Here is a 25,614-nt window from a genome sequence, read left to right as displayed (position 1 = left end):
TAAAGAGTTAAACATCGTTTACAGAAATTATCGGCAAATATGGTATGCCACGGGAAGTTTCGCTGCTATAGTGGTCTTTTATCGGCGCGCTTGGGAATGTGCAAATGCAGTCTGATGGATCTTCGCGCAACGCAGCGACACGATTGTGATATGCTGGCGTGATTATATGCACATATATATGCAACGCGCTGTTTTCCGAATAAAATTTGTCGAAAGTCAGCACTGTGGGCCCATACTCCTGTGCGTCTTGTCTTCCTCGCGCAGTATACGTATACAGCCATGAATCACCAACAAGACCGACTTTCCACACTGATGGTTAATGCATATGGAACGTGGTTGCGTCCAGCGTTCAAGGGGTTGGGGGAAAACGTGACTGCGGATGTTGTTGAACCCTCGTCCGGTGTCGCGTTCTAGAGTGTGCCACGCCTTAAAATGCTGCCACTTGGAGGGCTCGGCGAAACTTGGAAAGTCACGGAGCAGTTCGTCGTCGGGTGCTACTTAAGTACGAACCGCATCTACGGCCGATAACAGCTTCACAGCACCGAACTGCGGGGGGAACGTCTTCGTGTAACAGAGCACCGCCGCCTACGACACGGCAGCAACCCTCAGTTGAAAATGTGGAAAGCAACATCATTTTTCTTCGTAGCTTCTTATATGGGTAAGCAACGCGACCTCTTCTTCTTGTCTCCTTTTCTTTCGGGTTTGTTCGATATTTCGAACTTTTCTTTTGTCATATTGTATACAATTCTAAATACAATTTTTTTTCATAATTCTATAAATCAGCTGCAATGCAATCAGCTGCAGGAATGATGCCACAGGGCAGTGATAAACTATACGTAGTCAGGCGCTTACAATGCAAGCTCCTGACCAGCCGCGAAATCCGCACTGCGTAGAATTCCATATGAATTCTATAAATATTCCGAGTGTGTCTTCGCCTATTTTATTTTGTTTTCTATCCCACAAAGAAATGAAAAAATTGACCCGGACCGGAATAATGTAGCGATTCTTTTCCTATTCGGTACTTCGTCTATGTGCGTTATCACCATGATCGGCCGGTCGTGAGCGGTGGATGATAACAAAGGTTTTGAATGGTGCGAAAGAAATTGTTACATTATAGCGCCACTGGGCGACGTATTTTCAAGGGATGATGGGATTATCTTCTCCGAGTCCGTTCATTTTTTAGAATCCGTGACGGCGACTGGCCGATCCCGGCGACAACGAAGACGTTTCTTGCGCAGCATTGCAAAAATACAAGAAAAAGAAGTTGAAATAAAAAAAAAACCCTTTATAGAATGGTTGCAGAAAGAATCGAATGCAACCCTACAGTCCCATTTACAGACAGTCTCTGTCGTTAGTGCTTTTCTATTTTATGATTTCTTACGACAGGTCACTACTATTCTCGTACATTAGAGTAGTATTTCTCGGCTTTCCCTTTTGGCTACAATATCTGAATAATGCAAAAAATGAAATAAAAATGGGACATTATACGGTAAGTAGTCGCTGTTTTGGGGCATCTAGTGCCGTATGCCGGTGTACCTTGAATTTATTTTACCTTCGATCGTATTCCTTTCTGCTGTGTCGTATATTTTGATGTGGAAGGTCCCTTTCTTCATTTGCGACCAACTGAGGTTCTCTGCTATGGGGCGAAAAAACTTTACTCGAGCAATGGCAAGCAAGCAAAAAATTAGTTATTGTGAGATGTCGCTTTAGCTGTTGGCTCTAAGATTCGCTGTAACCTTTCGAGCAGGTTGTTATTTATTTTACGTGCTCTTGTATAGCACACTCGTTCAACCGTCTAGACAACAAGCAAGAATAGCTTACTTGGCCTTAAGTCCGCTAAAAGCAAGCGTGGCTTAGCTTAACACACGGGAATGCGAACGTATAGAAAATGCAAGTGGACGTTACTCCATCAAGACGTGCCGTGTTAAACCTGTCTTGCGCAGAGTCATTCAATCAACACCCAACTTACCGGTTCCACGTCGAATGATCTCGTGAGGCTTAAGCGTATGCCAGACTCATCTCGGAAACTGGGTGGGCTACTCGCTAATAACTTGCGATCCAGGGACCGAATTCGCAATAACTTTTCGTTCTTAAGTGCTAATTACCATTCGCCTGCCGTCTTCTCTAATGATATGTCCAGCATTAGGTTAGCCTCAAGTTTTCTCTTACGAGCAATTCTAGCATAATTTCTTTTTTCGTAATGCGGACCCTGCGCCCGTATGCTTTGCCATTAAGTGACGGCCGGTTAATGCCAAAGATTATTTACAAACGAAAAGCTTTGTGAATTCGGCCCCAGGTGAGCGGATCGGAAGCGAAATCCTAATTCACCATTCATCGGCGATCGCTGATAGCAATACCATTGTCATCGTGACATTTCGCACTCAATCAAAAACCACGGTTGCTGCTGTTCTTACTAACGCAATTTCCTAGCTTACACAAACGTTGCATATACGATATAGTAATCAAACTAAAAAATCTGAGGAGTACAATCAACCTCTCTATATGGCTTTCATGGATTACGAAAATGAATTTGATTCAGTTAAGATGCCAGTAGTGTGGAGGCATTGTGTGATCAAGGAGTACAGTAAGCATACGTGAATATCTTGGGAAATATCTACAATGACTCCACAGCTGCCTTAATTCTCCACAAGAGACCTGGAGAAATACCCATCAAGAAAGGGGTTAGGCTAGGAGACACAATCTATCCTATGCTATCCACTGCATGCTGAGAAGATTTAGAAGAAGCATTCAAACTATTAGACTTGGAAGGCTTAGGAGTGAGTATCAAGGGCGAATCTCTCAACAACCTTCAGTTTGCAGATGACATTATTCTCTTGAGCAACTCTGGGGATGAATCGCAACATATGATTGAGGACCTTAACTGATAAAGTTCAAGAGTAGGGTTGAAGATTACAAAGCTAATATTCTATAGCCTGGCAAGGAAACAAGAATTCCTGATCGCCAGTCAGCCTCTAGAGTCTGTGCAGGAGTGCGTTTATCTAAGTCATTTACTCACAGCGAACCCTGATCATGAGAAGGAAATTTACAGCAGAATAAAAATGGGTTGTAGTGCAAACGGTAGGTATTGCCAAATCCTGACTGGGAGCTTACTACTGTCGTTGAAAAGAAACGTGTACAATCAATGCATTCTACCGATGCTATCATATGGAGCAGAAACTTGGAGTTTAACAAAGAAGCTCGAGAACAAGTTAAGGACCGCACAAAGAGCGATGGAACGAAAAATCTTAGGCGTAACGTTAAGAGACAGGAAGAGAGCAGTGTGGATCATAGAACAAACGGGGATTACCGATATTCTAGTTGACATTAAGCGGGAAAAGATGGTGCGGAGTAGGCCATGTAATGCGTAGGGCAGATAGCCAGCGGACCATTATAGTTACAGAATGGGTGCCAAGGGAAGGGAACTGCAGTCGAGGACGGCAGAAAGTTAGGTGGGGTGATGAAGTTAGAAAATTTTCAGGCGCAAGTTGGAATCAGCCAGCGGAAGACAGGGGTAATTGGAGACCGCTGGGAGAGGCCTTCGTCCTTCAGTATAAAAAAAGTGGCTGATGGTGATGATGATAATGACAATGATGATGAATCTGACGACGTACGCTAGCATAGAGTACGAAACCTACAGGAACCCTAGTGAATGTGAGAGCATACTCAGTGAAGATAACGTTATGTCGTTGAGCCCACAAGGCCTATGCGCTTGCTTAATTCTAAAAGTGGCAAGCGTCTAGTTTGAAAAGCGCCGTAATTTACACTCGCCATTCTTGTCGCAGTAACAGTGACGTCAGATAACGTACAAGAACTTATTCTCAAATTTCATGGGGTTTTTATCATCTTCCGAGTGAAGCAGTAAGGATGTTTGACTAGCTGCACATTGCCACTGGTACAATCTAAACATAGTAGGTTTTAGGCAACCAGTTTTAATAATTACGCTATTGGTACCTTTTAGATGTAACAAATTTTCGTTAACGGTTGCGCTATACCCTAAATAACAGTAAGAACAGCGAATGCTCGGGTGTTTTGCTTATTGTTTGTCAAGCTCGAAGGTGCGATCGATGTCATTAATGTTTGCAATGGCAATACACACTTCATATCAGCACCCGGCGTCATGTTTTGTTTACATGGCTTAACATGACACCCAGCGCGGTAGCTATGGTTTACTCCTACAAATTTTACTCCACTTGCTCTCCAGTTTTGACCTGAAGGAAAATGCTGAAGACCTCCAAATTCGGGTGGTGTTTGCAGTCATTTAAAGCATAAAGAAACACTAGCCTATAAAATCTGACAATGCGAACCTTTATAAGAGAGACCGCTTTTAGAGTGAAGACTATATTACATACAGCTGTTTTCAGTACTACAGCTGCTTACATTGGGTTGTTGCTTACATGCCGTTTTTATCTGGTAATACATTTAAGGTTTCCCAATGATACCTTTCGGGCGCAGGAAGCTCGCTTTGGTCGTTTTATTTTGGTAACAAATGCATACTTATCGTCACCATCAACCAACTAGACCCTCACCCTAGCAAAACTTAAGTAATTCCGCCAGTGAGTGCGAGCGTCCAGGACTAATTCAACTTTCAATAAAGAGGACAGTATTTTCGCGCCCAAGTAGTTCATGACCAGCGCGGGTGATGGTAATAAAAATAAATTAGGAAAGTGTTTGCTGCGTGGAGTGTTCGAGAGTTCACTTTGATAGAATGGCATGGAGAGCGATATAATTTGCATTCAAAGACCTAACTATGTGAACTACGCATAGCTCTGATCCTGTCAACGGGGGAAGACACTGCGTATAGTGACGGCATCAGTGTAGCATATTTATATCAATCACACGTGCGCTTTCTTGATTTCTCGTTGCACCCCAGGCCTCTGTCATTCGCAGCTGAAACCTGGCTGCGAGAAATCGCAGCTTCGCGACTGCGGTGAGGACTACCTGGTGTACAGCAATAGCACGCGGCTGCCAGAGCCCGACGAGCCCGAGTTTGAGGCGATCTGCGAGTGAGTGTATGCGCGCGATGCGCATTACCTGTAAGCGCTCATTTTGTTTTGTTTGTTTCTCTTTTGATTGCTGACTGTCTGTTTCGACATCCACAGATTTAAGGCCTTATAACAGCACGAAAATTAGACGTTACGGTTTCGTTATTTATTTTTATTTATTTAGTTATTTCCTTGTTTGTTTTACCCTCACAACCAAAGGCATTACACCGGGGAGTGGTTACAGCAAACATGTAAAAACACGTTAACAAAAGTACAGTGAGGTATAAAATAAGTTACAAAGGCTTCAGGTTATACAATTTTAGCGAGTGCTTCACAGTATACTAAGTCAGTGGTCATAAAAAAACATGATATATAGAAATGAACAGTCGGTTATAGTAAAAAAAGAATTATAAAGATAAACACATGTGGTTATACAAGGTTACCTAAAGCAGCTCGAAATCGTTGGTTATCATCTATAGATACGACTCCTACGGGAAGGTGGTTCCAGTCAGCGGATGGGTTAGGCAAAAATTAATGAAAAAATATTTCATGTGACATGATTCAAGACCAACGTTATAACAGCGATCAATTCGAGGAGATGTGTACCGTGTTTGAGAAGTTAGTTCGTCGCGTAGAGCCGAATGTTGGTAGAGCTTATGGAAAAGAGTGAAACACTAGATTTTACGACGAGATGATAGCGGCGCTAGCACCAGGTTAGTTTTAATAGCAGATATTCTTGTGATTCTATTATAGTTATACTACATGAAACGAAATGAATTATTCTAAACAAGTTCTAATGCACTAATTAGTTTCTCCTGAGTAGAATCCCACTTTGCGCCAGCACACTTCAGCTTGGCACGTACTATTTTCTTACATAGAATTAGTTTTAGAGACGTATAGGGCAGTTAAAAATTTTCGACTATTTTTTCGTTTTGGTTTATCGTGGTTTTTACTTCAATGCGATAGAAAATCCAGAAAAAATGAGTTGTTCTAGAGTACTGCAGGACAAAGAAATTGACTTTATTGCTTTCACTGGCAAACTAAATGCTTAGCATCATAGCTTGGCGGAAAACTTAAAACTGCTAATTCATCTTAGTTATGGTTATTAAACTAGTGTTAGCTGATATTTTTATTTACTTATTGAACTATCTAGAAAGTTAATAAAGATGCCCTGGCAGAGAGAAAGAGACAGAAAAGCAACGGAAATATTGGGAATTAGGGTAGAAGCTTGGGCAAGTTGGTCGTGGTTCATAACGGCGGCATTGTGTAGCACGCGAAAAGTAATAAAAGAGGACAGAGAAGCGCAAAAAGCGCTAAAATACGCTTTACTTTTCTGTGTCTTCTTTTCCTACTTATCGTGCGTTACGCAATACCACCGTTATGAAAAATAGTGAAGTCTTGACAGCGTTGCACAAGGCAAGTTGGAACGTTTGTTTCGCTTGTACTCCAAATCGTGAATATTCGCACAATCGCATTTCTTTAGATATCGACTACCTATAGCGTCAGTTGCAGCACCGCTTCACAGGTCCAGTAATCGCATGTTTTGTGTTTTGTTTTTTTTTTGCAAACGATTTCTTTAAAACCAGACGGCGTGTTGTCTGGTTTTTGTACGTGACCTTATATAAACTGCGGTATCATTTGTATACGTACGAACAGATAGGCCACGCTGCTCGAGCATTGCTTCAGAGTATTTCACTTCGAAGCAAAATGCCATGCGTACCTCAGACAAAAAAGAAACTACGCAAGCATTATAGGTTCTGTCCTGCAGCAGCCGAACGTCTCCACTCTGCGCAGTGTAACTGCAGATGACCGGGAGTTGAAAAAACGCCCTTCACTTCCTGCTGTTGAATGTCATTTATCGTAAAGGTTACCATTATTTCATATTCCATTCAAAGAATGTTGGGAACATGATAGTGTACGCTAAATATTCTTATGAATCCACTGGAAATCGACAAGGAAAGAGAGAAGAGCGATGAAGAAAAAAACTCCAAAGGACAGGAGGCGGACTATAGGGCTCGTCCGTTTACCTACCTTATACTTGGGGAACGGGAAAGGGGGAACATACGTAATAAATTAAAATTACTTAAATTCTGGGGTGTTGCGTGCCAGAACCACACCTGATTAGGAGGCACGCTGTAGTGGGGGACTCCGGAATAATTTTGACCACCTGAGGTTCCTTGACGCGCACCTAAATCTGAGAGCACGGGTGCCTTTGCATTTCTACCCCATCAATAAACGGCTGCCGCGACAGCGATTGAACTCATTACTTCGAGCTTAGCAGCCATAGGCCCTAAGCAGCTATCCGCGACGAGTGCCACATAAGACAGAGGCATTTCAATGAGGCACAGGATGATGCGTATTAGATGAATATATTTTTAAAATATTCCATGTATTATTGACTTGGCAAGCTGAGCTTTCTGCCTGCAGCACCAGCGCCGATTGATCCCCTTGCAGACACATTCGAACTTGGTCACCACCTATATCTCGTCGGAGCTTCCGTCTGCGTTGGCGCGCGCGATACTGGTGGTCGCGTCATGCGTTTTCGCAATGCAAAATGCGATCTCGTCATCCCGCAAGCCTGGCACACAGTATTGGTGTGTCGTCCACTGCCGCAACATACTCGAGAACATGGGACGCCGAACCAGCCCGGGAATTTCTATATGTCCAGGTAATTGGAAAACGATATGTAAGCTTTGAACGGTCTGCAAAATCAAATACCCTACTTTTCTTCCGGATACTTTTCTTAAACTAGGGAATAAAAGCAAGGCCAGAATTATGATTGCTTTTTACCGTTTGCTTTTTTCTTTTTTACATTTGCAACAATGTCAAGAAATTAGGCAAAAACCATCGACAATGAAATTGCTTCAAGAAAGCAATTAGCTTTAATAAAGAGACTTTTTTACACATTATATCTCCTCAAACTTTTGATTCCGGACACAATGCGACGCACTCACGGTACACACTTCGAGTTTTCTGTTAGATATATCCATTGAGTGAAGTTCGCCTATAATGCTTTAAAGAAATGCGTGAACAATTGTTGGACCGAACCTGTGTCTTCCAGTGCAACAGCTCTGCGCCCTAGTAAGTCTAAGCTTGAGGCCACGATCAGAAGCATGCTTCTATGCTGCCGAATTAACGCTTTGAAACGACTATCGCGCGAAGTCACGTGCATGCTTCAAACATTTTCCCATCGTGACAGCTCGTGCTATAAGAGACCTTGGTTACACTGCACTGCCTTCGGGATTGGCCCACAAAAACGGGTACATACAAGAAAAGAAAACTGGTACAATGGTTCGAAGAAAGCTATTCGCTTTAAAATCTCACAGCAGAAATTCCGATAAGGCAGATCAGGTGTCTACACGTACTCACGCAGTAGTTGTTGTGTACAAGGCCTTTGTAATTGATTACAAAATATGTCACGTCCACGCTTCTGCGGGAGAAGAGCACTAAAAGAAGCGATCTTTTGTATACGCGTGCACCTAACCAATGATAGCACTGAACGAACTGGTTTTGGCACGTAAAAACCCCAGAAAGAAGCAGTGTTATGAGTATGTTTCACATCGGGAAAAAAAATTATGGGGTTGTACGTGCGAAAACCCCGATTTGATTGTGAGGCACGCCGTAGTGGGGGACTCCGGAAATTTGACCACCTGGGGTTCTTTAACGTGTACGTAAATATAAGTACACGGGTGTTTTCGCATTTCGCCCCCATCGAAATGCGGCCGCCGTGGCCGGGATTCGATCCCGCGATCACATCGGGAGACCAAACAGCATACTCATCTTTCTTTCACACTTTGTAAGCACGGTAACTTCTGTATTGCTACCCGCCGTGGTTGCTCAGTGGCTATGGTGTTGGGGTGCTGAGCATGAGGTCGCGGGATCAAATCCCGGCAACGGCGGCCGCATTTCGATGGGGGGTGAAATGCGAAAACACCCGTGTACTTAGATTTAGGTGCACGTTAAAGAACCCCAGGTGGTCCAAATTTCCGGAGTCCCCCACTACGGCGTGCCTCATAATCAGAACTGGTTTTGGCACGTAAAACCCCATAATTTAATTTTAATTTTTTTTCTGTATTGCGTTGAAATGCAGGTGTATACCTCAAGCATAATTCTCTATATTTTGTTCCTGACATGCGAAGCACAACTGACGAATCTTATCACGTCTTGTCCACGTTTTGTAGTACGCCGTGAACGAGTGCCCCAGCAGACGCTTGTCTCGATGTTCCTGCCCTGAAAAAAAGTGTTCTGCCTCCGACAGGTTCTGAAAACCGCATTCGAGTCTACGCATTGCCCTTTCGCAACCATAGCACGTGCTGCCATTCAAAATATAGTGAGAGCGCAGCATGCAACAAGAGAAAGATCACGTTACATCAATGCAAACAAACCATGGATGGAGCGCCGAAGCGACCTCCCACCCGAATTCTTTAACGAGGGCGTCGCGTGGCCTGACCAACGTAATCAAGTCTGTAGCGAAACATCAAGCGCGATGAATACACACCTGAGTTCTATAATATTTTAGGGAATCAAATTTGTTTATCTTAAGCGAGGGAGCTTTCTGAGTGCATTCTGAAGAACGTTTCATATTTTGTTAAATGAAATACGGCGGTGTAAATACTAGCAACGATTTTATCGTAGCTTAATTGAGCTGTCTATATTTTCAACGTCCACCGATCTGAGCGAAAAACAATAGCAGCTTGCTTTTTCTATACCACGGTCTAAATTCCTTAAGATTGCAGCTATAGGGTTAAAATTATTTGTCACATAATGCCCGTCCCAACGGATACTATAAAGCGGATACTACTACTACTACTACAATGGATACTGGTCTTTACTTCTGCACTTTACAGTGCTAACGTAATGCACCCGTATTATCCTTCATATCGGCTGTTATAAAAGTTTCACTGAACCGGGACTGTAAACCATAGGCCCAGCATTTCCAATGTGAACGCTTCTTCATTGCGTTTCTCGCTCTCCACGGAATAAGCAGGTGACGTTTTCAGAAAGTACGCATATCTGCTGCCTGGTAACTCAGAATTGACCATCAACATTTAGTGTTTCGAGCCCCAGAACCTTCATATAAAACAAAGAAATTAAAAGTATAAAACGTCGTGCTATCGCCGCCGCAATGGCCAGTTGATAATGGCAGTTCCGTGAGATATGTACTGTGAATAAGGGGTCTGTTTTCAAGATGAATCAGAGGGGCCTGGCGATTTTTTAGCAGCAACTCTAAATTTACCGGGCCACTACAGAGTGACACCGACATAGGAAACATGGTTTACTTTTGTTGTGCTCAGGATGGTAATGGCGATATTAATTTATGCTGTGGCTGACTGAATTGCAGTCACCTAAATGTATGGCTTCCTCCGCTTGTTGCGTTTGCAGGTTATTACGTTACATTGTACAGTACAAACTCATCAAGTCACGCTCATCGTTACGCTCGGTGTCCTTAAATCTAGTTCTGATCATCATAACTGTCATCACCCACCTAGTTACGTCCAGTGCCTGCTCAAAGCCTCTCCCGGATATTTCACGTCACATGCGTTTCACGCTTTATTTTGGAATTCATTATCTCACTTTCGTAGGAGCACCGGTTATCTTCCATATGCCTGCTCAACTCCACTCCTTAACCTCATCATATCGTCATCCAGCGCTTGCTCTCTAATCCGTAATTCCCCCTTACTGTCTCAAGGCCAGGCCTATGACTTTCCATGTGATCACTTGTTGCACGGTCCCTAGCTTCTTTTCAAGGGTCGTTTTATCCTCTAAGTTTCATAAACATTTATTACTGCTAGAGTGTACTCATCGTATAGTTATCAAGAAAAACCGCAGGCTGCTTCAGAGCGTCTGGCGTTTGCGCTGCAACCCATATTTTCACGTGATTCGGGTGCCCTGGCTCTATACCTGGCCTTGATAAGCGCACTTCTACACATGTTCATGAAGTTCACTAATAGTTCCATAAGTATACTCCACCTCAATATTGTTACGGGGATGTTGGGAGTACAGACTGGATGTATTTACAATATATACACAAGTAGGGTTAGTGTGGTCTAGATGGCTGACCAGCAACAACACGCAGCAGCCAGTGTCTCGCCATCTTCTTCTTCTTTTCTTTCCTCCTATCCTTCCGTAACAGGACCCCCGGGTGCTGAAGCGCCGTCTCGGCGCATGTCAGGCGAAGAACTGCGAGCGAAGTATGGCTTCAACCGCGAAACGTGCACGATGTCAACTGGCGTCGTACTTGAGGACGGATCAAACTGTAACGGCGAGGTCTCGTAATTGACGTCGTTAACTTGACGTAGGACTTCATAAGGCCCTGTGTAGCGAGAGAGAAGCTTCTGGGAGAGATCGACACGACGACATGGTGACCAAAGGAGCACCCAAGCACCTGGGGCGAACTTACCATCGTGATGGCGCCGATCGTACCGCTCTTTTTGTATATCCTGAGATGCATCGACACGACGACATGGTGACCAGAGGAGCACCCAAGCACCTGGGGCGAACTTACCATCGCGATGGCGCCGATCGTACCGCTCTTTTTGTATATCCTGAGATGCCAACCGACGCGATCGGGTGACTTGACGCGCCATGTGAGCGCGATCGATGACTTCACGAGCGTACTGAGTTGTAACACGTGGCACAGAAGGTAGGATGGTGTCAAATGGCAATGTAGGGTCGCGACCATTCAAAAGATAAAAAGGGTGAATATCCTGCAGTATCATGTCTGGACGAGTTATACGCGAATGGGACGTAGGCCAGAGTGGCGTCCCAGTCGCGGTGATCATATTCATTTCATTCATATTCATTCATATTCAGTCGCGGTGATCATACATCGACATCATCTCTGTGAGTGTTCGATTGAGACGTTCCGCAAGACCGTTCGTTTGTGGGTGGTAGGCGGTGGACAGCTTATGCTCTGTGGCACAAGAGCGGAGGAGGTCTTCAACAACTCGAGACAAGAACGAGCGGCCTAAGTAACTGTCGAGGTGCACCGTGGTGGAGGATACGTCATGGAGGAGAAAATCTGCGACGTCAGTTGCGCAACTAGTCGGCAACGCCTTGGTTATCGCGTAGCGTGTCGCGCAATCGGTAGCGACGGCGATCCACTTATTCCCTCTAGTCGTCGGAAAAGGGCCAAGCAGGTCAAGGCCTACGCGATAGAAAGGTTCAGAGGGAACTTCAATTGGACGGAGTCGGCCGACAGGTGGCAGGGGAGATTTTTTCCGGCGCTGACACAATTCGCAAGTTGCGACATAACGACGCACAGAGCGGTAGAGTCCCGGCCAGAAGAACCGGCGCCGTACGCGGTCGTATGTGCGCAAAACTCCAAGGTGTCGCGCCGTTGGTGCATCGTAAAGTTGTTCGAGAACGACGGATCGTAGATGACGAGGAAGGACAAGGAGAAACTCAGGGCCCTCGGGGTTGATATTGCGGCGGTAGATCATGCTGTCGTGCAGCACGAACATGCGGCACGCGCCGTCGGTGCTGCCAGGTTGCACTCCGGCGATGATGGCCTGCAAGGACTCGTCGCGATGTTGTTCAGCGCGCATGTCGCACATGTCAGTGAAAGCCAACACGCAGGTCTCCGGATCATGTGAAACAGGATCAGGAGGATCCACGGGATGACGAGAGAGGCAGTCAGCGTCCTTGTACAGACGTCCAGACTTGTAGATGACAATGAAAGAAAATTCCTGGAGCCGCAAAGCCCAGCGACCAAGCCGTCCTGTCGGGTCCCGGAGGTAAGACAGCCAGCAGAGGCCATGGTGGTCTGTAACGACCGAAAACGTGCGGCCGTACAAATATGGCCGGAACTTGGGGACAGCCCACACTAAAGCCAAGCACTCACGCTCGGTGATGGAGTAATTCCTCTCAGAAGGTGACAGCAGGCGGCTGGCGTAAGTTATCACGCACTCGGTACCATTCTGCTGCTGGGCGAGAACAGCACCGATGCCATGGCCGCTGGCGTCGGTGTGGACTTCGGTCGGTGCAGTGACGTTGACGTTGGAGGCGGCAACGTCGTTGAACCCACGTGCTCACCGTCAGTCATGGTGGGGACGGTGATGCGACGCCACTGCGGAGCTCCGTTTCCAGCCTTGGTACCCCGCACCTCCACCAATATGGTACGGGGATGTTGGGAGTATAGACGGTTTCAGTGTTTACAAACAAACCTCGCTTGCCGCTGATTGGTTGCCCCATCGGAACTTCCGGCAGGAGAGCTAGAAGCACTTCCGGCTATGTTGTTTGAAGGCATGCGCGACATGAGGCCGGCGTGTCGATGTTTGCACTGCTTGGTGGAATTTGTGATGAGCTGATTCTACATCGTGAATATTGTCGAGATGACGAACGACTATATTAAGGCGCGTAGCACCGATGCAAGAGATCGGTATCGCCAAAAACTGATGTTTAGAGACAGAGAGCTGCCCGATCCGCTTGACGATGATGTCGTGAGATTTTCGCTTTCGCCGGGCTCCAGACACTTTCCTTCAGTTACAACCCCGGAGCAACAAGCCGAGCATCTTTAGTGAGGACATGCAATGAACGCAGACTGTTGTCTTCAAGGCAGGTAATGGGACTACCGAAAACTAGAAAAACTTTAATGGCACTTTTTTCTTCTTTCTGGGGTTTTACGTGCCAAAACCAGTTCTGATTATGAGGATCACCGTAGCGGAGGGTTCCCGATTAATTTTGACCACCTGGGGTTCTTTAACGTGCCCTACAACACAAGCACACGGGCGTTTTTGCATTTCGCAATGGCACTTTTATTGCTGCAAGATGGAGGATTAAGTGGTAAGCTGTGCATGTGTACATGCACATGTTTTCTGCGTCATATGCCTTGTTTCTGCTTTTCAATAAGCATTCACAAATAACTGTACATTCTCAAAAGTCGTTTAGTGCAAGAAGCCTAGGTCGACTGAAATGGGACTAACTTAAATGCTCACGAATTTACCACACTTATAACAAAATGAAACCTGTAGTGTTGGGCACGAGATTGCAATCCATAATTGGCCTCCGTTAATTCGTAAATGCTTTTAGAATGTGGCCGAAACTTTCTACATGCATGCATGCACGGGAATCGCTAACTTTTCTGCGATTCTGCTCTGCGATACCGATACGAATGCTCACATGCCGCCGCGGTGGCTCCGCGGTTACGGTGCCCGGTTGCTGACCCGAAAGACGCCGTTTGGGCCCCAGCTGTCGCATTTAGATCGAGGTGAAATGCTAGAGGTCCGCGTACTGTGCCATGTCAGTGCACGTTAAAGAGCCACAGGTGGTCGAAATTATCCGGAGCCCTCCACTGCGGCGTCCGTCATAGCCTGAGTCGCTTTGGCACGTTTAACATGATAAACCAGTGCGCACATGTACCTAGGTAGTAAAGCTGCAGAAGTGCACTTGTGCCCCAGATACGAAAAACATTAAAATAAAACGGCAGCAGCTTGCCACGCGCTAAACAATAATTTTAACTCATGTTCGTAGCATGGCGATCCACGCCGAGGCAGGAAACTGGACGAGCGGGCAAACTCGGGGCGAGAGTCGAGCTGCTCTCGCGTGAGTTACACGACATACAGCCAGAACAATCGTGCAGTAGGACTTTTATTATTCATCATTATAGCATTCCGGCTACTCCACGTAGTAACGTACCTTGGATGAAGTGAGCAGAGCAAATCTGGGAGCTCTTGGTAGGCTCCAGATTTGAAAAACACCGTTGAGGAGTAAACGTAATAAAAACAGTCGATGCTCCAAGAGCTACTCGCCGTCACAAAACACACTGAATGCCACAAGTCGCACTTATATCGATATACCAGAAAAATAACACAGAATATGCGCAGGACGAGCGCGCGAGCGAACAAATGCCAGCAAAAACGAGCAAAAGGAACGGCTACCGGAAGTTTCCTACGGGCGCCGGATGCCGGCGCACAGCGTTGCCAGTGCGCGGTGGCGCTGGATGAAACCGTCTATAGACTGGATGTATTTACAATTATACACAAGTAGAGTTAGTGTGGTCAAGATGGCTGACCAGCAACAACACGCAGCAGCCAGTGTCTCTCGATCTTCTTCTTCTTTTCTTTCGTCCTATCCTTCCGTAACAATATAAATCCTACTGTAGCAACTAACTGTTTCAATTTACAGCCTAAGCTGACTGCTTTCTACGCAGGTTGTTCCGCAAGCAGATTGCCTGCACACTCGATTTCTCGGAGAGATGCCTGGAAAGCGGACTTCCACGCGTCGTGGCATTGGTGGGTATGGAAGCTGCGGGCGATGACTTTGAAGCCGCTTGCACCAAAGGCACTGACGAACACGAAAGTAAGTTCATCCCACCCCGCAGTTAAAATTGAGCAAAAAGCAGATACAAGCGCGCACGCATGCACGCACACGCAAACACACCCACACAAACACATACACGCACGCACACACACATAGAGAGAGAGAGAGAGAGAGATAAAATCAAACGAAAGATAGGGAGTGTAACCAGATTATATATTCGGTTTGCTACCCTGTATACTAGGGAAGGAGAAAAGGTGTATGAAAATTGAGAAAAGTAAAACAAAAAGCAAAGAAAGCAACCAATGAATAATGCAGAACTGTCTGTGTGGAGACTGTCACATACTCTTTGAACGCACCGCGTAGTCATAAGCAGTGTCATGTTCCACTGAGATATAAAACGCCACACAGTGCGCAGTCACAATTGGCTAACCTACTTAGTATACGAACTGAAGCACACTTTGTGATAAAAGGAACATGCGCAATGATCTGAATGAAAGCTCAGAACAAGCGCAGGGAACTGATGCGTGACTTATTTATTGCCCATATTAATGCTGTTCTTTTGCGCCATAACAAAGTATATTGATGACTGTACGTAGACTACCACACTGCTTCTTTAGCGATCTAGAAAAATTCGTAATTTCAGGCTGGGCAAGGCGAGGCGTTTTTACAGTCTATGGATGCAATTTATTTTGGAGCGAGTTGATTACAGGCTTCCTTGTCTAAACTTATCTGGAAGCACTGGCTGGACAAAAGAATGGACTTTTGTCCCTTTTTTACTAAGTACTGCGGTCACTCTACTAGCCTACTTCCAGAGACTTCAAGTTATACTTCCTGTCTTTTATTTTTCGAACCTATTTTTTAAGAGCTCCTGTGGCAGATAGCGAAGTTCTTCCTCTACAAGTGCATCACTTAAAGAATCGTACATTACCAGCAGGACAAATTGCAAACTTCAGTTAGCTACTCACATAATTGCTCTATAAATATTTTATCATCTTTAGAGCAGATGGCAGAATCGCAAATTCAAAGCTCGGCTGTAAATATTTCCCGTCTATTGATCAAGAATTCCTGAAACTGGCACAAGTATTACTACGTTCGTCCCCGAAATGTGTTGTGCAAGAAATTAGAGTTGAATTTATTATTACTATGGAATTCACCAATGCACACTTTGGGCAAAACCAAATGACAGTGTGTTTCGTAGCACATTTTGGTGAGGAATATGAAAAAAAGCGTTATAGTCACAGTAATTTCCTTCAATTAATATGACTTCACCCCTTTTCCCCAATCATCCTTCAGGAAAGTCTCAATTGAAATGCGCATTAAGAAAAATATTATGGCTCAGTTATCCCGAAAGTGCTCTTTATTGCGGGATTAGTGTATTATTCTTGCTTCCCCTTTTTTCATGATATTTAACGCATGAACAATATCAGTTCACCCAGATCACCTTACTAACTATTATATGGAAGAGCTGGCCATTATAATTTGGGCAATTATCAAATGTATGAAAGGCAGCTTGTAACATCCTTCTAGTGTCTATTGCGACATTTGTCCTGCACTCATTATTTAAAGTTAACTAGCTGAACATGGTTTCTTATATATACAACCTAACACAGCTACTTCTCCTTTTAACAGCGGAGCTGTTAAAGCCAGCTGTTATTCCGTTAGTCGTCCACAAAAAATGTGGGTCGATCCTGGTGGTAGTGCAGAAAGGGTCCAAGCGCAATGGCACATACCCCTGGGAACTAGCCAAGCTGAGCCTGCTAAGTCTAGCTAAGCATGGTTGGGACTACTTAAGCTTAGTCAGTCATCGATAGCCAATCGATAGCCAATAAATAGTTAATCGATAATCTATCAATAATCAATAAATTCCGGAAAAGGCTGGGGATGACTTGGTAGTGCTTGCTTAGCCTAGCCCAAAATCCAGGACTAGTTATAGGTTCCCATCAGCTCCGCTGTCTCTTTAGTATTGCGCCTTCAGTGCAAGCTGCGCTAATTTTTTTCACCTTGTTTTTTCCTGGTATATTATAAAAGAATGAAATCTGGTGCTTAATTTTACGTCCCATAACCACCATCTGATATGATAGGAGGGAAGCCGTAGTGGGGGACTCCGTAATAATTTTGGCCACCAGAGGTTGTTAACGTGCAACCAATGCACGGTACACGGGCGTTGTTGCATTTCCGCCCAATCTAAATGCAGTAGCCACGGCCAGGATTTGATCCCGTGATCTCGTGCTAAGCAGCGCTTTCCGGTATATCAAGTTTAGAGCACTGCACGGGCCGATTTTTTCAGCCCGGCCCGGGCCCGTTTTTACGCTGGGCTGCCCGCCCGAGCCAGACCAAAAGTTGTATGGCGCGACCCGAGCCCGGCCCGGGCCCGGAAATAATCTACGTTACCCGCCCGGCCCGGCCCGCAACCCCATTACCTGAGGGCCAAGCCCGGCCCGGCTGGAAGCCGGCCCGAACCCGGCCCGAGACCGAAAAAGACCACCCAGTGGCATTAAAGAAATAAAATAAAGAAAAGAATGAAAGGAATTTATTCTTATGGCATAAATACATGTCGAATGCAATTATGAACACCATTTGAGCCGTCTGAACGCAAATACCAGTGCGCAAAGTAGTACGAATGACCCCGCCGAGCGGTATCGCCAGCAGTTTCCAACGGCACGATTTGTTGCGGCCCAATCCACTTCTATCGCAGCGGCGCCACGGTATTTTCCACGTCCACGTCGGGCGCCTCACTCCAGAGCATGCGCCGCCCCAGCTGCTCGTCCCACTCAATCGTATTCTAGTACACTCTAGCCAAAGCGCAGCGACGACCGGTCGTGAGCGCAGCGCTTGGATGGAATCAATGGAGAAAGAAAGCTTCTCGTTCCTCCATGGTGCAGCGTAATGCGCTGCGGCTAAGCGACCGGTTGAGAACATGCGCGTAATCATGGATGGACGCAGTGCCATAGTTCAGCTGCGTGACGAATTATCTTATCTAACCAGTCATCGTTTTACCAATTCGCTTTTGAAGAATCAGCAAGTCGCGAACGCGCTTACACCACGCTGAAAGCATTATTTACATTGATTTAGGTAAGGAATAGAATGGAATCCTTCGGGTTGAGGTGACTTCGGTCTTTCTCCACTTTTACATTTTCTTCAAACAGCGCAAAATACGACGGAAGAAGAATAGAGAAGTACACAGGAGTAGCACTGCTAGCTTCCAGCTGCGCCGGGGCAACAGCTTTTTCAGAGTTGAGACGCGCGAGGATAACTCGCTGCACGTTACGTGCACACCACCAAAAAGTCCGAGCCCGGCCCGGGCCCGCGTCAAAATACCCAAGCCCGGCCCGGGCCCAGGTCAAAAAGCGCATTCATTGCCCGAGCCCGGCCCGAGCCCGTTAAAAAACTGCCCTACCCGGCCCGACCCGGCCCACGGGCCGGGTGGGGCCCGTGCTTTCGAGTAAGCCCGAGCCCGTGCAGTGCTCTAATATCAACAGTCTAGCAAGTCACATGGATATAGGGCGCGCGTGTGATGCGGTGATGCCTACGTGCGCTTGGACATTATCAATGTTACTGGCGCCCTAAAATTCAATGTCATACATGCTGCTTTGTGCATGGGCAGTGTACAAGAACAGCATCAAGTGCATGAACGCCGCCGGGCACAAGCTGAACCTGTGCTTCGATGTCCTTCGTGATGGCTTGGGTGACAGCCTTGGAGCTCCGCCTGGAAGGACCGTCCACTACACCTGCTGGTAGGTCGCGAACTGTGGCTTGTTCTTCACTTCGAGGCAGACTGCTAAATCCGATACTGCAGTGTAGTGTGACAACCGCTCTGTTGCCTTCATTCGAATTGATATCGAAATTGCGTCATAGGTCTGCCACCCTACATACGCTGAACTGCTGAAGCTGGGTTGCGTGACTTTCTTTAGAATGGCATGCATCTAGTCACCGATGGCGAACCAGAACGCACTGTAACTCAGTTCATTTTATTTTGCTTAGTAAATGTACATACATCGGAAGGTCCCAGAACAATAATTGATGGACTCGAGAGAGTTACTATAAAAATACCAAGATAGATCCGCATTTTCGTTTTCATAGTTTACAAAGTGATGCTGTAGGTAATAGCCAATACTGATGACACATTCGGTCGCAAAAGGGACGATTACGCGTTATCCTTGTGGTCTCTAAGCTCCCTGAATCGCCACACTCAGCGCTCTTCACGTTCTCGGTGTTTGCATTGCACTGTGTATCTGCTACCCACCGCTCATTGTACTCAAATGAGCATCACAGACACAAAGTGCCTCTGATCTTTCTCTATTACAATGCGATTCTCGCTCAGTGCCAAGAATACCCTAAAGTAGCTCGACGACTCATCCAAGCGACACCTAAATGCTATCAATATGTAGAATGGCCCGATTTGTGAGTAGATAGCATATCTACCTGCATTGCAGGCAGTGCCCCGGGGTTCATTCTGCCTGCCATGAGACGGCTCTGCAAATTATAATTTTTGCCTCATTTGACGCCGGCTCGCTCGAGTCGACGCCATCCGAAGACGCCACAAGCACGATCCAGATGCTGGCTACGTAGATGCGTCGAAATACCCTCGCAAAACGGCATACGCCCTGAGTGGGGTTGACTCGAGAGGCAAAGGACTGGCATCCGCCACCGTCAGGGTGGCGGATGCCAGTCCGGATGCCAGTACTCGGAGACAGCTGAAGAAGCGGCGATCACTCTCGCCACCACCACGAGCACGAACGCGGTCGCATCTTCACGGACTCCCATCCGCAGTACGCAATTACACGAGAGGCCGAATATTGGTGGAAGCTGTCCAAATTCTGATGAAAAGAAGCGCTCCGCTCCCTTACACCTTCGTCACGTGGGTACCAGGGCACGAGGGGCTCGGGGGAAATGAAGCGGCACACGCCGCGGCCCGCGATCACGTCAACCGGGCCTCTCTCGCCGCCTCGCGAGACCCCCGACCGCCTGGTGACGCAGCGGAAGTGGGGACAATACCCCCCACGTATAACGCCATCCTCCAACACTACCGACTGGGACGCAGGGTGTACCCGCCACCTCACCCAAAACTAACCAAAGAGCAAAGCACGGCATTTGGAAGACTGCAGAGCAACACGTACACCCATGGCATCCTCATGCATTGCATCCATCCGACACTACACACCTACAACTGCCCGATCTGCGTCGTGCCAGACACTCTAGCTCATTTACTACTCGAGTGCCCGTGGCACCCCGAAGACGCCGTTAATTACCAAGCATACAGCGTCCGAAGACGTGAACCTCCTCGCCGAGACGTGGGAGGCCAAGATCTCCACCCCAGCCCTGGACGAACAACGACGTCTTGTCGCCAGAGCCCGGGATGCTATCGCGGCCAGAGTATTCCTGGAATGAGGGACCCTCCCACCTAGAGTGATCCACAGCTCAGACGCTCGGGACACTGTCGCGAAAATTAGTTTATTTCATCATCACCATTTATGCTAAGTTTCTGTAGTACACTGAGGCGAAACCCGTAATTACTGAAATGGGGTTCGGCCAAGTGACATTCGGCGCTCGAACTGAAAACCTACAGACCAGGCCTAGCCAGAGCTTGGTCAAGCCTAGTATATGAAACGCCGTATTACTCCCAGGACTACATGTGCATGATGGTTGCATACACGAGGATATGAGCCCAAACAAATTCGTAAATAAATAAAAGTATTTCGAAGTCACCCAAGGCTTTACAGACATAATGGTTATGTTTACGGTAACAACATTGTATTAATTTATGTATTGCATCAGTAATAAGTAATGTAACCAATTACTTTAACAAGTGAGTATAGTCTAGTTATGCGGTGAATTGCATGACATCACTTATTTGGGAAAAACACATCTCATTGTTTTGATATCATCACCTGAGTTTCTGCAATGCCCACATAACGCATACATCGGAAATCTAAAGAACTTACTAATTGAGAAGTCTTTGTTCAGAATATGCATTTCCATGAAACAGTGAGACGAAACCAATCGCGGAGGAGGGCCTCCTATTAGTCTAGGTGAGTATCGCCTAAACGACGTCATTATTTATGCAGTGTCCACAGTGGTCTCGCGGAAAATAGGGATGGGAAGCCGATGCACTCTAGGAATTATTCTTTACCTAATATAAGCAATGCCGGCGTTCTTGGTGTACTCTTTCCTGTGTTAACGCTAAGATTTATTCTGCGATGGGAGAAGACCGTGAAAGTTCCTTGCGCGTGGTTGGAAATAAAATTGCACGCATCATGTATCTTTTTACTGAAACGTTGTCACAATGCTTCACCTTAGAACGTCGGTTTCAGTTAGTGCGTTGAATCTCCTGTGTTATAGAACTTAAAGGTTTATCCTCCACCGTCACGCTGAAAATTAGAGTATTGGTCGTTCGGTAAAGCGTAACTTGAGCGAAGTTCTTCAAGCCCAGGTGTCAAGTATTTTGTTATCGGAAGGGGTTTATTTTATTATCGAACGTTGCTCTTTATTCTTGGTCTGTCGAGTTTTGCATAAGAAAGTCAACTTCCGAATCTCAAAGTGCTCTGGTGGAATCTCTTATGCTCCAAAAAGAACAAGGTTCCCGTTTTGTGGGTGATTCAAATACATGCCCACTATGGTGAGAAACATTATTAAGCGCTTGGGGTAATGCAGATGCTATCGCAGAAATACACTGCCATTCGGAGCATTTTTTTGCCAAGCAACGTTGTGCCAATAGCACATTTTGTCTTCACAGGTACCGCTATCTTTGCAGCTGGATCTATAAATCCTCACAGATGTGGTGTAGATTAAAGTGCGGATTGTATGAAATTTTCAGTCATGTTTGCTGTTGAACAGCAATACGTATCCACCTGCTCCGCAAAAAGTCTTCAAAATGCCAAAACAGAATTAAACTACAAGCACATCGGGTAGGGTGGAACTTAGCATTCGGCGTGGAGTTGAAAATGCAACTTTGCGAGTCTTAGCTGCAGAACTAGCTGCAGAATTCTGCAGCTTAGCTGCAGAATGCACCAGTAGTTTCTGCGAAATGTGAGAAAGAGGTGCGATTTTTTGCGATTTCTGCATGGCAGAAATTGGTGGATGTACAGGACGCAGCGTACCTGTCGCGTGAGCGGTAGGTGGCAATGAGAGTTGGTGCAGTCTAAGGAATGTCGGTCGTCCGAAGCAATTTTCCTTCTTTTCAAGCATGATTGAAGACGAGATGCAGTTACCTATGCTCCGCATCTCAGCGACTGCTGAGGCTTACCTGACGTAGGGCTCTGACCGAGAGAAGCAGTGAAAGCCAGTGGCATACCGAGAAGCACGAGTAGTGGCGGCCAACACACCTGACCACGCGTGCTCAAAAGAAAGATGCCTCAAAGCAGCGGTCCAGTAGTGGTTGGCTTATGCAACATTCCTAACACATTGCTCCCACGCTTTGTGTTCTCGGCACTGCATAAAAGGGCCCGCGTGTAAAAGCTAGGCTTGCCATTGTACAGTTTATTGATACGTGTTTCTGCATAACAGTAACAATGTTGTTTTCTAACATCATAACATTATAAAAAAACAACAACGAGAGCTGTGGTGTTTGTATAGATGGTTCATACCAAAGTGACAGCTATGGCTTCTTTATTATTGCCCTCCTCCCACGCTTATTAATTAGGCGGAAGTGCCATCCATATCATAAAGAGTTTACTCAATAAATATTGCACTTGAGGGTGCCCTAGAGGCAATGATGCTCACGCAAGGGTTCCCTTACCTTAATTCAGTATTGATTCTGATACTCTAGCAAGTGGCGTGGCTGTAGGCATCACGTGCTCAATTTCAGCAAGGCCATCACCAGTGCATGTGTCCTCACCTCACTACGTGCTACAGCATGTAATGACAGAAATGTTTTAAAAGTTAGGAATATCTTCTGCCATTCCTCCAACGTTGCGTGTTTCAGATATCTTTGCACTGTTAGAGTTTGTTCAGAGTGCAAAATTTGTTAGTAACGAAATTTGGTGCAGGATACACGCAGTGTGTATGCATGCCGGAAACGTACAGTGTTGTCCGGAAGATGGCCTCGGCTAAATCATTAAAATGTTTTATTGCTTCGTAAATTGCGCGAATATTTGAGTAAAACTAAATTCGTAAAGGACGAGACTAGCCATTAACATTTCCGCCTAGCACATGGCACCAGATGATAACAGACGACCACGTCAATCCTCGGCGGAATGTGGAAGATCAATGGATGGAAGACAGACTCACAAAAAATGGCGACATATTAGAGTGCGTGAAAGCACTGAGGTAGTTTGTAACCCAGCAATTATTTCTTGTATTTTACATTCTTTAGTAGCTTGACCTGCAGGGACGGGCCCTACTGTATGTTGTACTTTATTCTTTGAGATTTGTCATCTCGCTCTTTCTTTCCTCCTTCCTCCCCTTCTTCCTATCTTTCCTTTCTATGTTTCTCTTGTCCTTTCCGAAGAATAGGCAGGCGTTGTGCCCCTTCTGGTGGCAGTTGCCAGCCTTGCTCCTCGCTTTCTCTTTCCTGTGTATATGTTTATAAATCAAATATTAATAATAATAATAATAATTACACACGAAATTTTGGTGTATCACAGCCCTGATTTCACAGCATAAATGACATCATTTTGCCTGAGTAGAGTAACAAGCTTTAGAACCAAGAAACTGACCCCGAGTAAACTGCTTAGTAGGCGAGAATTCGAGATGTGCTCACAAACATTCTTAGGGTAATTCTGAGAAAATGCATAGAAACTATAAGGGGTGATCACTTTTAAATTTTTCTTCATTTTTAAAAACCGCCTGTGGCATAGAGCATAATTCTTGTCCTTGAGCTGGAATATTCGAAGACGTGTACATTGCTTGCACCAGAAATCAAAACCCTTATTCAACTAATTATGAAAAGTTTACCAATTAACTTAATAATTATTCACGGCACATATATTGCAATTTACGAATTATAGCCGGAGAGTTTGCAAGACATATCCATGTGAACTGAATTTCCAGCATGAAACCAGTTTCGAGATACTATATCACCAAGCGTGCGACGAAATACATGGGAGTTTCAGTTACTTTTGTTTTTCAATGCATAATATAGCGGTTTGTTAAAAAAGTTAGTGGAGCAACAGGGCATTTTCACGGCGAGTTTCAAATCGCACACCTACAAACTGGTGCCGTTCTGGAAATTCATTCCAAGTTCATTGCAAACGCACCGGCTACAATTCATAAATTGCAATATTTGCCGTAAAGTATAATTATTGATGTTAATTAGTGCATTTGTGTTAATAAGTGGAATATGTGTTTCAATTACTCGTGCAAGTACTGTCCGCCCCTCTGAATAATCCATCTGAATGACAAGAATTATGCTATTGGTCACAGGCAATTTTTAAAAATTCCGGAAAACTTAAGAATTATCACCCACTATGCCGCAGCTTTGGCGGAAACATATTGACAGCGTTTGAACTTCTTCTTCTTTCTGGGGTTTTACGTGCCAAAACCAGTTCTCATTATAAGGCACGCCGTAGTGGAGGGTTCCCGATTAATTTTGACCACCGGGGTTCTTTAAAGTGCACTACAACGCATGCACACGGGCTTTTTTTTTGCATTTTCGCTTCCATCTTTCGAAATGTGGCCACCGCAGCCGGGATTCAATCCCGCGATCTCGTGCTCAGCAGCGCAGCGCCTTAGCTGACTGAACCACCGCGGCGGGTGGCGTTCGAACTTACGTTAAATGTTATGTTGGTGGCAAATCTTCCTTCATAAAATTGTAGGTTTGAAATGCCCTAATAAAAAATCATTTTAAAATGCCCAGTTCCTTGCAAAAAATTGTCTAATTTTATTAAGAATACATTCCCTTTCGATATTGCGAAATCGACCCGATGTTTTCATCTTTTTTTTCTACAGCACGTATCATAACTTCATGGACTGCATGGAGCTCTCCGTGGACGGATGTGAATCGGGCTCGAAGGCCAAAGAATACCTGGCTAACGTCATGGATCGCATCTACGGACAAATGTTGAGTCTCGTGTGCGGACGGTACACCCGGGGTTCCACTCACTGCCACGCCTTACCTAAACTACCACCTCATGCTGGACCAAAACAGAACCTCTTCGACTTGCTCATCGAGATATCGACTGCCTTCACGAACCCGAATAACTAGTCCGCGTATCCATGTGTAATAAATTGCATCTGTTCCTGCCAAGTCTTCATTTCATTTCTTTATTTTCTAGCGTTTATTTTTGTTCCTTCTTTCTATTAGCTCTTTCTCTTTGTGAAGAACCCAAAACCACCTCGTGTCGGAAAATTTGCTATAGAAGTGTGTTTTCAGTGACGCGAAGGAAGGAACGTCGTGCCAGAGTATTTGTTTCTTTTTTATTTTTGTTATCCACAA

General features: G+C 45.5%; 1 protein-coding gene across 1 annotated transcript; it reads left to right on the top strand.

Annotated features, from left to right (window-relative positions):
* The first annotated feature begins 441 nt into the window (after positions 1-441).
* On the top strand, positions 442-25,448 carry LOC119443338 (uncharacterized). The gene is made up of 5 exons (XM_049661026.1): positions 442-658; positions 4,871-5,003; positions 15,133-15,281; positions 18,847-18,976; positions 25,128-25,448. The coding sequence occupies exons 1-5, from the start codon at positions 616-618 to the stop codon at positions 25,381-25,383; spliced, it is 711 nt and encodes a 236-aa protein (XP_049516983.1). The 5' UTR covers positions 442-615; the 3' UTR covers positions 25,384-25,448.
* The last annotated feature ends 166 nt before the right edge of the window (positions 25,449-25,614 follow it).

The sequence above is a fragment of the Dermacentor silvarum genome, chromosome 1 (assembly GCF_013339745.2).
Source record: "Dermacentor silvarum isolate Dsil-2018 chromosome 1, BIME_Dsil_1.4, whole genome shotgun sequence".
In the NCBI taxonomy this organism is placed as follows: domain Eukaryota; kingdom Metazoa; phylum Arthropoda; class Arachnida; order Ixodida; family Ixodidae; genus Dermacentor; species Dermacentor silvarum.
Note: the sequence above shows the minus strand (reverse complement) of the source record. Positions and strands in the feature narration are given on the sequence as shown.